The sequence below is a fragment of the Tauraco erythrolophus genome, chromosome 23, assembly GCF_009769465.1.
Source record: "Tauraco erythrolophus isolate bTauEry1 chromosome 23, bTauEry1.pri, whole genome shotgun sequence".
NCBI lineage: Eukaryota > Metazoa > Chordata > Aves > Musophagiformes > Musophagidae > Tauraco > Tauraco erythrolophus.
In genome coordinates this window covers 4,367,673-4,384,103 of record NC_141487.1, presented here as the reverse complement: position 1 = coordinate 4,384,103, position 16,431 = coordinate 4,367,673, and the positions used below count along the sequence as shown (strand labels likewise).

The window sequence follows — 16,431 nt, the reverse complement described above, 5'->3', positions numbered from 1 at the left end:
AAGTTAACTTTTCACCACAGAGAGACTATTTTGTGTCGGCTCCTCTGAGGAGAAAGGTGGTCTGAAGCCACCATGGGAGAAGATGGTTAATTAACTGCTCCCCTGCTGGATTCTGTCACATTGTATGCAAAAATGCTGGATTCTCAGGCAATAGCAAATTAATTGCACCCCTTTTAGCTCCTGGCCTGTCATGACTTCATTAGTGGCAGAGTTTGTTCCAAGGGTGGCTCTGGTGGCCTGCCGTGCTTCAGATACGTGAGGTAAGACTCAAGTTCAGCTAGAGGGTAGCCACACTGACACATACCCCCTCCACACACACGCTCGAAGTTCTTCGCACAATCCAGCGTTTTTGCATATGATGTGACAGAATCCAGCAGGGGAGCAGTTAATTGACCATTTTCACCCACAGTGAGCCCTGCTTGTGTATTAACTTCCCTCCTTCCCCACGTTGTGTGCTTGTGTGGAGACAGAAGGGTTGTTCTGTGTGTCCAAGGCTGTCAGTGCCTGCTGATGCCAGATAGCCCCATCTTCACCGTCTGGTATGTGTCTTGCACTGCTTGTACATTCCTCATCCTGAGAAGTGTCCAGGGCTCTCAAATTCTGCTGGCTTGGGTGGGATTTGAGAGAATCTTGCAGCTTTGGCCAGAAAAAGAGGGTGTAATTGACAAATAGATAGCACAGCAGATGAATTCTAAAGGGGGCAATTTTAGAATGAAACAAACCAATAAAAATATCTTTATTAGTCTACCAGAATGTAAATGCCACGCCTCTTATGCAACCATTGCAGTTCTGACACTTATCAATGCGTGGAAAAAATTGTCCTCATGGCACACTAAATATTTAGAGAATTTTAAAAAAATATTTACTTTCCACCACTGATGATGTTTGTTTATTTATTGCCAGGCATCCGAGGTAAGGCTGTGAGTAGTAGCACTGCCTTACTTAATATGTTTATGTTTGAGTCCTATCATGTTTTCTATTACAAATCTAGTTAGTTTAAATGCTGAAAAGGGAGTGTAATATCTTTTGGCTTATTATCTGTTTTTCTTAGTTTAATTTTCTCATTCTCAGAAATTAATATGTTGCCTCAAGCGTTGTGGGGAGGGAGGAGTGTTGCAGCTCAAATGAAACCATTTATGTAGGTAGAATTACATTCTAAAGGCAATAAGCATTTCTACTAAAGATTTTAAAATATTTGGTTTTGCATAGAAATCATGTTCCTTGGCCCTTTAGCAATGTCTTTACTAAAAAATAAACGGAAGAAAGGATCCTGTCTCTCTTTTACTACTCCTTATAGTAAACGAAAGGGAAGAGCAAGATGATGGTAGCCTGTGAACAGAATAACTGATTTCCAATTTTTCTTGGCTATCAGTATTTCTTTGATACTGATGCTGAATTTTATCTTTGCTGCCCTTCATCTGCCTCTTCTAAGGAGTTCTGACCCTTTGCTAAGTGAATTTGATGAGAATCTTTTCTTTGACTTCAGTGTGCTATGAATCAGGCCTCAATATTTTAGAGTATTGGCCATAGTAAGATACCTATATTAGTCCTGGGGTTTGACTCTAGAAATAAAATAGAGCATGTGCTTCTAATACGTTTATCCACAACCTAAACAGGTTTGATTTACTTATTAATAAATCCTGCAAGCCATATTCTTGTGTTGATTCTCGTGTATTTTCCATATTTTTGGAGCAGTGGATGCATCTTGAGACTGTTCTTTTTTTTTTTTTTTATCCAGTTTTAAAAGATTTGTAGAAAATACTTATATACCATGCATATAAAAATGGGAAGCCAGTGACAACATGTAAGAAATGCCCTTGGTGTCACATAGCATTGTCTCTACTACAGACAGACCAGGCCGTGTGGCTTCCAGTATGGTGTCAAAGCTGATATTTGCAGTGGTTACGTCAAGTAAATACTTAGTGGCTGAAATTTTTGCAGATACATAGTGGAGTAACAAAAATTATGATGACTGCACGTGAAGAGACGAAGGGCCTGTCTAGAGAATCACTGCCTAGCTGTGAGATCTGGCCCTGGTGATGATGCTTGTGTGTGGAAGCAGCTGAGTTTTAGTATATTTGAGTTTCTGGCACCCTCTGGTGGTAAATACCTATTTTTAGCTATATTTTTTATGTTATCTTCTAGATGGGAAAAAAATTCCTGAGATACTTTGAAGGTGTGGTATATTGCACAAAAGCGATGAATACCATTGGAAGACAAAAAGTCTCTTAAGCTCCTTGATGCCATCACTTCAAAGTTTAATCTTTCCCTATACTCAATGAATAAGATCCCTTTTCTCTAACTGAGCCTCAAAACTTGTCTTTTTTTTTTTTTTTTTACCATTGAGGTAACCAGTATGTGTCACCTCTCCTAAGATTAAAAAAAAAACACAGTGAAGGCATTATGGTTGAGATCATCTTAACCTAATATGAATCCCATCTGAAAGTAGATAGTTGACCAAGATAAGTTTATTTCGTGGTAAAACTTAGATGTCTCTACCTTGGGAGAGCTGATTCATGCTAGTTACGTAGAGATCAAACTGCTTTTTTTTTTGACAGTAAAGGAAAGCCCAGAGAGTAATCTGTAAAACATGGGACTGTGCTAAAAAGTTACACCTGTTCTTGATGAGGGAGTGAATACCAGCAAAACTGCAGGTGAGCCTGGAGAGTGGAAGCTCCTGAAATTTAAGTCTAGTCTGGTCTTTGGCTTGCTGTCTGCTTTGCTTGAATTGTTTCCCTTTCCTCCTGGGTACCACCCTTTCCCAGCGTGCAGGGTTTCAACATCTGCCCTACAACTCCGTCTCTGAATTATGTGTGGGAGACCAGGACGGTGCAGGTATTGCTGACATATTGTGAGGTTTAGCTAAATCAGAGTTGGTTTGAAATCTTTAGAAGAATAGTGTGGAAATCATGGAAATGGGAGAAGCTTGGTGTTAAAAAGTTTAGTCCTTCCAGAGAGGAGAAAGCGAGCCATGGAATCAGAGTGAGGTACCTTCGCATCCGCTTCAGTAGGAATACTGGGGGCTTCTGCAGCGTTTCTCCCCTTCAGGATCGCAAAGTTCTTCTCAGATGTCCAGTACTCGTGAGGTCCCTTTGAGACAGACAGGTTATTATTTCGTGTATGACAAAAATGGCCTGTCTTACACCACGCAGTGGGACAGGTGCTGCCACCAGGAGTTAGCAGAGGGAGTCCCACGAGCTGTGTTTGGTCGCTGCGCCGTGTATTTCAGAATTTGAGTTAGGATGAACGTTTCTTCCATGACATCTCTCAGTAGTCTGGCTCTTAACTGCTGACTCCCTCAAGCAAGTTCTGCAGATTCTGTGAATTCTGGTTTTTCACATGGGGACTGCTGGAACTATTTTTTTTTTTCTGTGATTGTGACAGTTTTGTCTTCAGTCCATCACAGAACTGCTACTGATAGCAGAACCAAGTGTGTCTGCCTAAAACCCGCTCACGGGAAGTGATCTTAACAGACAAGTATTTCTAATGGTGTCCATCAGGTGGCAATGGAACCTCACTCTTCTTTTTGCTTTACAGGCTGGCTCCTGCCCTGCGACTGAAAATGCAGCATCTCGGGAGCCACTGGTAAGTTCTTCACGAAGCAGCATACGATTTCTTGCTGATAATATAATATGCATGGGTTTTGCTCTTTGCTGCATCATTTTGCAGCCGTTGTTTTGCGTTTCTAAGGAGCTGGTGCTTTGTGGAAAAGGTGTAAACTGCCTTCTGTTGTCCTGCTGTTGACCTCAGAATTCTGACCTGTGGCCATAACCTGTGTCTTTCTGGGATTAGACAAGGGTCACCCAGGCCATTGAGTTGTCCTTGAGCATGAACTGCCTGTCCTAAGCGTGGGCAATGCGTGCTCTTAATCAGTGCTTCTTTGGTAGAGAGTCTGAAGAAGGACCTGTGCAGCATAATTTGATCTGAGATTCTTAGTGCTATTGTCTAATAAAAAACCCCTCTGCTACTCAGAGACCTCATTCAAGGTGTCTTATTTTGAGATGCACTCAGAGTGAGCTTAGAAGTCTCCGGCAGCTGGCAGTGCATGTGATCCAATGTTTTCACTCTAGAACCGTTTTGGAAAGAGCTCTGGGATTTTTTGTGTATGAGGATAACTAAGAGAACCCTGGTTTGTTTTCGTTTTTATGGTGACACAGAGTGGGAAGTGAGCCACCACTCTGAAGGTGCAGTATATTTTTTTTTTTACAACCTTCTTTTCTTTTTTCCCCTTCCACTTCAGCCATCCATAAGTCAAAACTTTGCCAAAATTCTTAGCCCATGTGATTGTCCTGAACATATAAGTCTGTAATTGAGTTTCTTCTCTGGCTTTCATTTGGTGATCATAGTGAATACAAGCTGCTTGCAGTGAGAAGACTGAAGTACTTTCCATAATGGTGTGGCACTGGCCACATCAATGTATTTTTACCTTGTAACTCTTATCTGGAGAACCCAGGAGCTGAGAAGGGTCAGTAAAATACATCTAATGAAAGGGCTGTTCTTGAATTCTGTTAAACTCTGCCGTGATAATCTCTCTATTCTGGTAACGCTGTGCCATCCCTCAATTGCATAGACACCTTCAGATTAGCTGAAGTTGCTATTGACACCATGTACTTTGTGGTGGATTTGGCGGTTTGTTTCTCTGGGGGTTGTCCCAGTCTGTCCTGCCCACCCCAAGGAAGTCATAGCAGGCAGCAGATGATCGCAGCCTGTGCTGGTCGATGGTTTGTACTCTTTCTCAAGGCAGATTCTAACATTACCTGTGATTTAATTAATGTCTTACTGCGTATGCAACTGAAGAATCCACACAGCAGTTGTGGATCTTTCTGTATAGGTGTATGTTCCTACCACATAAAAACATTTATAAATCTAAAGAACTCCAACGTAAACTTCACTTTCACAGTAGTGAGTCTTGCATGTGAGCTAATTAGAGCCCTTTGAAAGGTGGAGGTTTTCTCCTTGTTTTTTCATTAATTGTGTTTTTTTTTTTTTAATATTAAACTCTCCCAGTCTGTGTCACGTTTGCTTCGGAGTCATTATTGCTTCCAGCTGAGTATCGGTAGAAGCCTTATTAAATGAGCAGTTCAGTTCTGTGAGCCAGATGACCTAACTTCCACCACACTACTGTGGCTTCTCTGTAGCCAGGATCATGCGTGGTGCCTTCTAACACATGCAGTAGATCTTCATCCGCAAAGCAGACTTGTAGGCACATGGCATCGTGTCATAGGAATATTTATGGAAACGCCAGAACAAACTATGGCATGAATCCAGCAAATGGCTCTGGATGGGAAGCCAGACATATCATTGCTGACTTCAAATTTGGTGTTATGCAGTTGAAGAAGACTTACAGAATCTAGAGGAGGGAGGAAAGAGTCTAATGACCAAATTTTGCTCTGTACCCCCTCATCTTTTTTGACTTAATTGGTGACTGAAAGTATTTGGTGCTTCATAGGGCTGAGACCTGTTCGGAATACAGTAGTGGTGCTATGCAGAAGTATGAGAAAGCAATAGAATTAAAACATCTTGCCTTGTATCAGCAGGTGTCATTATAGGCTGAAACTGCTTTTGTGTTGTATTTGTGATTCTATTGGGCACTGCAAGGTGCTAAATACCTTCTGCTCTGTGCTCAGTGACACCATCTTTGGTGTACTCTGTACCCCACAGCCTGCTGCTCTCAACAGGGACCCAGGAGAAGCAATGATTTTTAGCTGTTTGCAAGGGACTTCAGTGTTCTGCAAGATCATGTAGCAGATGCAGTTTGACGCATCATATTGTGTCCTGCGTTTTGGGTCTTCAGGGCATATGTTGCTAAGGTTTATGGCCTTACTGAGTCCTTCAGAATGGAGCCACACAAACTCATGTGACACTCCTAATTGCTCTTTCTTCCACCCGCTTTTGATGTTTCGAACTACCCATGGAGCTAAGGGACTCCACGTCCGTGCCATTAATCCCTTGAGTTATCCAGTGTCCTTACAATAAACTGTCCCAACTGAAAAATACTCCCTAATAAGAGGTCATTGTGTTACAGTACTGACAGTGGAGGATGAGTTGGAGGGGGATGGGAAAAGCTATAATTTTTGCAGCAGAGAGCGGACACTCATTTCCCTAGCTGTCGGTCTTGGCCCATTAAAATTTGCCATGTAGCTCCATAGTGGGAAGTGTAACCTTGTGTTAGCAGAGTGTCAGCATCTCGCTCTGCTGCTGTTTACAGCCACGTTTGTCATCGTCAGTGCGGGATCAGCTTCTCCTTGAGTCCAGCTTATCAGTGAGCGCTGCTGCATTCCTCGCTGCTTGTATGTGCAGCCGCCTCCGATAATCCTCTGAACACTTGTGGAATTGGAATAGGTTTGTCTTTTTGCAGCCACTCCAGGCAAAGTCTTTGGGATGTGCAAAAGATGTAACTACATAGGACAAAACCCCTTTCTGTGAGGTTAAACATTAGAAAATCCCTTTTTATTCTCAATCTTTATTTCTTTGGTTTAATTTTTCTCTTCAGCGTAATTATGTCATCTTTTCTGCTTCTCTTTTTGGTTTGTTTTGTCTCTCCCTAGCAGCATCTTGTTGCTTTTTAACCATACCGTGCTGCTTTTGAGATGTTTTCAAGAGCTTGAATGTGTTTGCTCTTCGCCTTTGCTTTCTGCCAAATCTGCTGCAGTCTAAGTTGCAGCCATGAAGATTATACATAGGAGAGCCCCTAAAATGAGCCCAGGTTGTAGGGAAAACCGAAGGAAGCAGAGCTTGTAAGTGAGGCCTTTCCACATGCATCTTGTTTGTTGTTTTGGTTTGGTTTGTTTGTTTTGGTTTGGTTTGTTTTTTCCTGCCATGAAACATACTCATTCCCTTGCTGGTGCTTGGTATCTGGAAGAAGTACTAGTTGTAAATATAAAAGTACTGGTTGTAAATGTGAAACACTCTCTGGTTTTCTCACTAAGTTACAAAATCCCTGGATTGTGGTATGAGAGGCAGGGTATTTTCCTTTGCAGGATTATTTAACTTTCCTTCTTTTATTTTTAGCATATGCTGTTTCTTTCTGTTTCTTGCTGCAGATGATAGCAGTTAGCACTGAAATACGGACATTTTATTCGCTTTTTTACAGGCTGTTGAAAGGTACAAGGTAGCAAGAATTACTGCTGCCTCTATAGCAATTAGTGTAGAGTTTGTTGGTATGTGCTTATATTGGAGAAGACTTTTGAAACTGAAACTGGACAGTTACCCTTTTCTCAGCTGCCTTGATTTGGGGGACTTAACATTTGGTGGCAGACAATGGAGTTATTAGATCCTCTCTGTTTTGTTGCCTCCTTATCTATTTTGTTAAGCTTCCTCTTAAGTAGGCTGCGGTTAAAGAGAATTTCATTTAGTTTTCTGAGGAAGGAGCTTTGCAATCAAGATTTTAAGTTTGACTACTTTTAGCTCTAACTGATGTAATTAGAAGTTGACGGAGCCTAATATGAACAATCCCGAAACCCTGAGTAGAAATGAGGAAAGGTTACAGAACTGTGTCGTAAGACTTGAGAGAGCTTCTTGGGGCTAATGGTGCTAAAAGTACTCAGAATCCACTTTTATGAACAAATCTTTGGGTGCATTGAGAATCCGTGTCCCTCTTCTTCTTCTGGAATAGCAGATGCTCTTTCTGCCCTATCAAACCCTACAGAAGACGAGATACATGGAAATTTTTTGAAGATTCTCCTTTGACTGCAATTGTTTGAAACAAGAAAGATACTTTCACTGAAAAACTCATACTTTGTTTTCTGGAGCACATTATTATGGAAGGGATACCATGTAGTATCCTTATCCTTTCTATCTAAAGTTCAAAGATCCTAGTCTAGATTTGTATTTTTTTTCCGAAGGACTTTTGTTTTTGTTTCAGAAGGACTTTTTTGGTTTTGTATTTTTTTTCAGAAGGACTTTTGTTTCCAGCATGATGTGAGGGACTGGAGTGTACTGGAGGGACACTCCCCAGCATACTTTTGCTTTCCATTTTCCCACCCATTGTTATTTAAGACAAGATTTATACCTGTTTACTGTACAAATTTTCTGTCTGTCACAGTGGGTTTGCTCAGAGTGGTGGCCTACACTGAATGATTCTCTAAGAGTAAATCTATCCAGAGGGGATTTCCAGACAGGCAGCGTCAGTAGGAATCTAACTTACAGCCCCCGGTGAAACATTAGTCAGGATAATTTACCACTGTCAGCAGGGGGGAGAGAGACCATCAGCTCTGTGACCTCCCGTACAGGCAGGAACCCTGCTGCTGTGCTGATGCTTCCCTTGGTTGGGGAGGTCCTGAATGTGTTGCTGTGGATTCCCAGTGCTGGACAATAATTCCATCAGACTGTGGAGGGCAATTGCTCTGCAGATTTTGGTTTTATTGGGCCAGGAAAAGGGAGCCAGAGATGTGTGACTGCCTTGGATAATATCCTTTGGTTTGCTGCAAAGAGAGTTCTGTGATTTACTAAGCAGACCTCTCCTGTGCTTGACCTTCTGATAAGTTTGAGATTATTGTTTTTTTGCCTGTTCTTGTCTCTTACGTCTGCGTGTTCATTGACTTCTTTTGTTGTTCATGCAAAATGTACTCGCTTAACCTGTCAATTTTACTGTTGATTTAGACAAATATATTAATATGTGCAAAACACCAATGCAAATTTAGATACTGAGCGTAGGTAAAGAAACACTGTTACGTCAATTTAAATTGCGTGTCTGAGGTCAACAGGAAAGTTTTCATGGAATTCCTTTAAATCCCAATTTTACAAGGGGGTGGATTGTAGTAGGCTGGTATTTAACTTCTGTTGTAGCTTTGTATGTTAATGTGTGACAGTTGGAAATTGGCAGTAGTTCAGGTCAAAGCAGGTTGAGCCTCTGTCAGTCCGTACAAAAGGTAATTAATAAGGGCTTTGCTGTCCCTAGGAGGTTTCAGGACTCTTCACCACTGGTGGGTGAGGCAGCAGAACAACTGGATAGGGGCAGTCATTCCCTATTACTGACAGTGGGGTGAGTTAGCAGCTTCTAGTCTTTTCTGTGCACTTGTGGAGAAGAGAGCTCTGAAAACAATTCCTGCTTGCTTTTTAGACAAACTGACGTTACTGGTCAGAAGACTTTTAAGATAGTTTTAAACCAGTTGAAATACTCTAAGTTGTTCTTTACAAAACATGCAAGGAAATTAAAGTACTAGGTTAGAATCTTTTTTTAACATTAGATAGGATTTGACTTCCAGAGATCCCAGATCTCTCATTGAAGGTAAACTGGAAGTTACAGTGCTTTGTGACATTGGAAAAAAACACTGGCACCCAGTTAGGAAATACTTAACATTACTTGGTATTTCCCCCTTGGGAAAAATTAATTTAATTTTTTTTGTTTATATTCACGTGATGTTTTGGAGGCCTAAACGTGCTACACGTACAAACAATTTTTTGCAGATCATGGCCTGCTCTGCTATCAGCAGGCTGTTCCGTATCGGCTGGCGACCCAGCTCTCTGCCTGCTCGGAAAGATTGGGAGCACTTTGCCGTGTGCATCCCAGCCATTGGAAAAGTTACCTGTTCATTTCAAACAGGCGACGGCACACGGCAGCGAAGTGCCTGCATGGTGTGCACTTTGGTAATGATGGGTTAGAGGATCAAGGTGAGATCATAGTATCATTTCAGCTACATGTGTGTGCAAAACCTGCTATGTGCAGAACAACTTGTAGAGGGCAGCAGTTGCCCACAGTTCTTTCTGCCGAGGGAGAGGAAGGACCATCTTACGAACTTCACAGGAGTGTCTGCCTTTTTAGCTTCTTGAAATAACTTTATGCAGGAGACTTGTTCTTTGCAGTGCCTCTTGACTCCACATTATTAAATTCTTAACTTGGAAAGCGTTGCCAGAGATTCTTCATTCCTCTCCTACCTGTAACACCACCTTTTGCCCGTATCCAGATGCTGCCTGTGTCAGGGTTACTGCAATCGAAAAGGGTCTGGTGACAGCTAGTGATTCTAATAAGATTATAACTGCCTACATGTGGTAACTTGCTTCACTTCTTGGCTTCCTCCTGCTTTTACCTTGGAGATCATGCTGTAAGAAAAATTTGCAATGTCTATGGCGTCTTCGTTGTGCCTCAGAGCAAAGGCTACGTTTCTTCTTCATCATCTTAAAAAGTGAGGTAGCTGGGATGTAAAAGGCAGAATGGCTTATCCAAGAACTTTCCCCAATTTTGATGCACAGGAATACATCCTTCAGATACTTCTGATGCCAGCACCTTCAGAACCAAGATTTGCCAAACTAGGAAGTCGAGAGTCGGTATAATTCTTACATTTGGAGTTCCTAAACAACTTCCTGTAGAAGAGACTTTACCTGCTTTTCATATTTCTTGCATTTCTCTATGTCAGTTACACTGCAAATCCTTCCAAACATCTTACTAGGTTTTTTGTTGTTGTTGTTTTGGTTTTCTATGCATGTTTACCTATCTCTTCTCCTTGTTATAATTGTACAGACCATGTCCTCTTCCCAGTTGTGATCCCATAAAGCACCACTGCTACTTTGACAATTGCCTTTCTGGAACAGTAACAATGAAAGCATGCATAGCTTGTTAGTAAAAGGATTTTACATCTGGAGAGAAGCAAGAGAGAGAGCTTCATAAAATCAGCTGCATTCACACTTTTTTGTATGATCTGTTTTATCTTTTGGTCAGAGCAGGATTTTCCTCTGCCTGAGTGATGCTATTCCTTGGGATACAGTTCTACAGCACAGTACATCTTGCTGGAATGGAGTTTCCCTGCTATACAGTGAGAATTTCCTGTGTCTTCCTTCCAGCTTGCTTCTCCTGTTTGTTTTATGTGCCACCCTAAGTGATTCCTTTCCTCCTTAAGCATCTGCACCCTTCAGATGTTTGCAGACAGTTATCACATCGTTTCTCCTTTCCCCCACCCCCATCCTGGTCTCTTAGCCAAGCTCTACATATTTAGCTCATTTAATCTTTCCTCATAAGTCAAGCCCGTAATTGACAGCTCTGACACGAAGAGTCGCATTGGTTACACATGCTGCCAACAGGATATAAATACTTTCTGTGCAGTGATTGAGAATTACAGTCAAGACTGAGACGAGCCCACCCCCCTCTGTATTTTTGACAACCCTTTTCTCAACATCAGGTTGCCGCAATCCTGTGGAGATGGACTTAGTTCTCCCTGTAATGGTCAGCTACCAAGCACCCAGGTGCTTCGAAGTAGTGGTGTCAGATCACTTGGGAGATTCAGTAGTAGAGCCCCATGGGATCCCAGTCTGATCCTGAATTCTTACAGAGGTGGTAGTGTTCCCTATGCTTTTTGTGCCAGGCATGCAGGTGCCTCAGGCTCCTGATGGTCCTTCTAGGAAGTCAGGGCTGAGCTCCATGCAGCCGAGTGTGTTACCTGAAACGAAAGGGTCTTGCTCTGCACATACATGCAAAATGAAAGAGGTGTTGCAGCTGGTACTCCGTGCACGTTATGCTCTGCCATCAGGAGGCTCACAGCGCTGGTGCTGGCAGGGATCGGTTGTGCAGATGCTCTTGGCACTGATGTTCTTCACTGTCTCTGCCAAGAGGAAGCTCAGGATGCTATCGATACGGTTGGCAGGGCTGTGAACAAGTTTGAGGTTCCTGCTTATACATGTAGGCTCTGGGAAGAGGCTTTTCGTCTTACCCAGAAAGGTATTGCGCTGGAGGAAGAGGGAACTCCACACTGCATGTCCATGTGTCGGTGCACACAGATCTGTTTGCAGCTAAGCATGTTTGGAGGTTGCTTTAGATCACTCGTGTGCTCATGTTTGTTGCATTTTCTTGAAGAAGATACGTGCAGCTACAAAAGTTGAGGAACTGGTAAATTAATTGTCTAGCTTCTAATGTTGCATTCTGTGAAGCTTCATATGATCCAGCTTCCCCAGCGGGGCTAGTTCACCAACATTACATGTATTATTGCAAAGCATGCAACATAAAGAGCGCATTTATGAAAGGGAATATCAGAGGAAACATTATAGCAGGGACCTTTATAGCCTTTCCATTATTATGGTTTAAATCTTGACATGGTCTTTATTTGCAATGACACTGGGACCAGTAAAGAAGTGTTTTTTCTCTTCCCCTCCCCTCCCCTTTCTCCCATCTCCTTTTCATTCTTTTCTTCCACATCCTGCTCTGAAGCTGTGGTGCAGAGATACAAATCGTTAAACATGCAAGTAGTCAGAGCGCCAGGTTTCAGTTTGTGTGGAATCAGCCCCTTTTGACTCAGAAGTTGGAAACCAGATGACTCACTGTGATGCATGTTTGTTGTTTTTAATAACTGTCATTTTGCAAAATATGGTCAAAGCTTCAAACCATGACTTCTGGAGCAGGGGTGGTGTGTATTTATTTTTAATTTGGGAGGCTATAAGCTGGAATGTGTTTGTAGCTGCAGTCTTCCCTTAAAATCTGAGATAAAATAAATTAAAGCATTGACAATGTGAAAGATTTTAGAGATATTTTTTTCCTGTTACCTGAAAAAATATTTATTTTCTTGATCAATTACTTGAAAAGGCTCCAGGTGCCAAACATCTGGTGGGATTGTAGGCCCCTGGTTTATGTTTTTTTAATATATACCCAAAGGGACAAGTTTCTTAAAAAGAAAGCAGGCAGATGTTTTTCATTTGTGGAGTTTTGAAGAATAAATGCCATTCCTGCTTTATCATTCCAATTTCTAACAAAATTGTCATCTATCTCCTTTCTTTTATAAGAAACTAGCAAATGTAGTATTTTAGTGGCAGAATTCCTTATCAATAAAAACTCTCAGCAGTATGGAAAATGTGCAAATATGTACACATTTCATTTTCTAGAGATTTATGGCTGCTTATACAACAGTTTGTAAACTATAAGCTCAGTATTAAGTACTTTATGAGTTTTTTGGGTTTTACTTTCTAATTTGCCTGAGGAAGCGTTGTTTTAATTTGTTGAAATTCTACAGGTTTGTTTTGCAGGTCACTTAATTCGCAGTGTAAATCTATAGCCACTCCATCACAGAAGAATGGAGGTGTACCAGTATAAAATCTATATATGTGAGAACAGAATATGACTCTAGGTATAAAAACTGTATGTAGTGGCCTTGTGACAGAATTCATTGTGGTCATGGATTTTCCTCCAGTTCAGCTTTCAGATTTGGATGCTTTGTAACCATTTTTATCATGATTTATATTATGGTCTTTTGCAATTGCTGTTGCAAAATGATGTGCTGCGGTATAGTCCAAGGGGGAAGTAGACTCCTAGCCTACCTCAGCCTGTTGCTTCTTGTTAGAGAGTAAAAAAGCAGCTACTTATTTAAAACAGAGGCTTCAAGTTTGGGTTCTGCTTTTTAGACTGACATGGGGCATGTGTCTAATTGTAAAAGTGCTAGGAAAAGCATATTGCCATTACTGCGAGGAAATAGGGGTGTATGTGCTGGCTACTCCTGGACAGCTGTGGGTCTGCCTGGTTCATTATTCTGATCAGGAAAGAAGTAGGTTTTGGTCTTTATTTTTTGAAGAGAATGAATTGCTTGTGAAACATAGCGAAGCGATGGCTTTGGAGACTTAAATCACCTTCTCACAAAACTTAAACCGCAAGCTAGGATATTGCAGGATTCCCCACTGGCATGATAGGGAAGGGACCCCTCTCTTTCCCTGAGAGATGGAAGGAGAATTCGGTCTCTAGCCCATTTGATGCTTGACTTCCCTCTGAAGCTGCCAAGAAGGATGCCAATTTTTCCATTTAGCTGACTATTGTATAGACCTTAAAAGGGAAGGTTTTAATGCAGTTGGCTGCGATATAGACTGTTAAAGGGAAGTTATTTATTTTAACTGGCTGCTGTATGGATTATTACAAGGGCATTCTTTTAGCTGCAGCTGCTATATTGACTAGCGAATGTGCCGGGCTGTATTGCTAGTAGCTGTCATATTGACTGTTACAGAAAAGATCTGTATTTAAGCCATAACGCTGCACTGGGATCTCCCAGGCAGGATATTAATGCTAATTCATCTGCTCACCCCCTGCTGTGAGTGTTATTTGTTTAAATCTGTAGAATCCCACAGCGCATTTATATCCTCGCTAGAGTGAGCTCCGCTCCCTGTAATTATTTAACATTATATGCTGATATAAATTGTAACAGTTAAAGAATGGTAATGAGTAGCAAAAAAACCACAAACTTAACCTTAGAAATGGCAGAGTCAGCTCTTAAAACAACAGCCAGCAACTTTCGCTGTTCTCTGTCTTTTCCCAAGTCCACATGCACAATATTGTGCATACATTATGTGTGTGCGTGTGTGTTCATGCTCGCACTGGCAACTGTGCCAGGCGAGGCTGTAATTATGCAGAACGCACTGTGAAACTTGTGCACACACTCATAATTACATACAGTGCCTACGTACGGCAAGTTTTATCTCTCTGCAGTTCAGCTGCTTGATGAGTTGTTGCGATAGGTGATTGGAGTTGGGGCTACCATGCTGGCAGAGGAAATGGAGCCCCTGGATTCTTCTCGCAGGGAACGCGTGGCCGAAGGTTAAGCTGAAAGCCATCGGGTGTCACTGTTGCTCTGCGTACGCTCCGCTGGCAGTGGGTTTGTCTGGCAGCACAAACTGGACTTTGGAAGTAGCCTTTTTGGCTATAAACATCTAAGGCATTTACACATAATTTATATATAAAGCGCATGTCCATACAACACCGTGCATGTGTGGGTGGAGTGAGCGGAGGTAGCTCTGTGGTGTGTTAGCTGAATTTTTTGGCAGTTTCTGTTGCCTGTTACAGCGGTCTCGTCCCAAACTGGCAAGATGGCCAGCTACTGCTGAATAGCTGTGCGTGCTGCTCTGCAAGTGACTGTGGTTCAACAGTGGAGGGGACCCGATTCCTGTGTATAATTTGCCTGTGAACTTTAAGCTATGTGCGAATTTTTGGTTTTATGATGTGCACAACTGTGGTGTAGAAACAACAAAGTTCTATTTGGTTTAGATTTTCAAAGAGCTTTGGAGCTACTGGGCTTAAAAGTTACTGCAGAAATTTTTTAACTGTAATATGTGTGTCAGAGCTCATTGAAAAAACACGTTTGCAGTAAAACGGTTCATCAGTAGCAAAAGAAAACTTTCACTGACTTAAAATGGAAATGACAGAGAAAAGCCGTGTAAATAGTGAAGAAAATGTGTTTTAAAAAGACTTCTTTGTAGTCTCTGTCCCTTCTGATTTCAGGTAGGGAGTAAAAGCTGGTGTAAGAGGAGCTGAGCTTGTACTTGATTTGCAGAGTAGCGTGATGGTCGGTTGGGCTGCGTTGGCAGCATGGACCTGTGCCAGACTTCACCACAATTCATACTGTGTCAGTTTAATAAATGCACTACTTAAATTATGAAATTACAAAAGAAAAAAGAGAATGCACTTATTCAGACTCTTAATACATTAAAAATAAGGCATTAAAACACTGCCTTTTTTTTTCCCTTCCAGAATCAATAATGAACAGGAAGGGTTGTAGACATTAACAGTCATGGACATTCAAACTCTTATACATAAATTATCTTAGAAAAATGCACATAAGACTTGAATAATGTAAATACATTAATGCATTTAATAATTTAAACATTAAAGCGCATTCAGGAATTCGTGGCAGAAGCTGTTCTGAGATAAGGAACGGTCCTGGAAGTTGTGTGTCCCAAGATCGATGGCTGGTTTCTCCTTGAGAAAATTCTCTGGGGAAGTCAAGCTGTACAACTAGAATGACCGCCTGTCCTAAGAAATCCCAGGACATTCGCCAGCTCTTTTGCTTTTCACCTCCCGTTCTCGCTCCACCGCATGCATGAACATACACATGCAGAATCTCTCTTGGTCCGGAAAAGGCCAGTGTGCATTTTGCCATTTCTTTTTTTGCATGCGTGCTGCAGTTTGTCTAGAAATTGGGTGAAACAGCTTCAAAGAATAAAAGTGCCTTGGCTAAAGGTAAAATATCAATAAATGCTAAAGAAACTGCCTGCAGGAGGTTCCATGGTACCATGCAGGGCAGGAAGAACTTTTTGGGCAGTATCTGGACTCTGATCTGTCAGTTCTTCTGGGAGACAGGAACAGGGAGTCTTAAGTACGAACAGTGAAATGGGAATCCTGTTCTTCTAGGGCATTACATGGACCTATCATTCAGACTTGGTCCTAGCTGTTGGTAACAGTGTCAGTTGGAGAGAGTGAGGCTTGGGGGAATAGTGCTCTCCGGGAATGCTCAGCTCTTTCTTGGAGCCTGAAAATCACAAGGTTGGCTCCAGTGTAGTGACAATAAGGGCTTTTATTCTGTTCCTGCCTCTCTGCTCTTTGGATTAAAGCACCTTCAGTGCTGTAGCAGCACCTAACTGGTACACCAAGGTCCTCCTCATGCAAGGCTTTTTCCTTTGGATTTTGAGCTGTGTTGCTTTTGCTGATGTAATTAAGTTCAAAAGGTGTTGTATCAACCCCTGATGCCATTTCCC

General features: G+C 41.8%; 1 protein-coding gene across 1 annotated transcript in view; it reads left to right on the top strand.

Moving 5' to 3' along the window:
• Positions 1-16,431, top strand: part of PEX14 (peroxisomal biogenesis factor 14) — a 76,424-nt gene that overhangs the window by 2,039 nt on the left and 57,954 nt on the right. Inside the window, exon 2 of the mRNA XM_086625596.1 lies at positions 3,538-3,585. Coding sequence (XP_086481722.1) covers positions 3,538-3,585 — 48 coding nt within the window. The remainder of the gene's footprint in view (positions 1-3,537; positions 3,586-16,431) is intronic.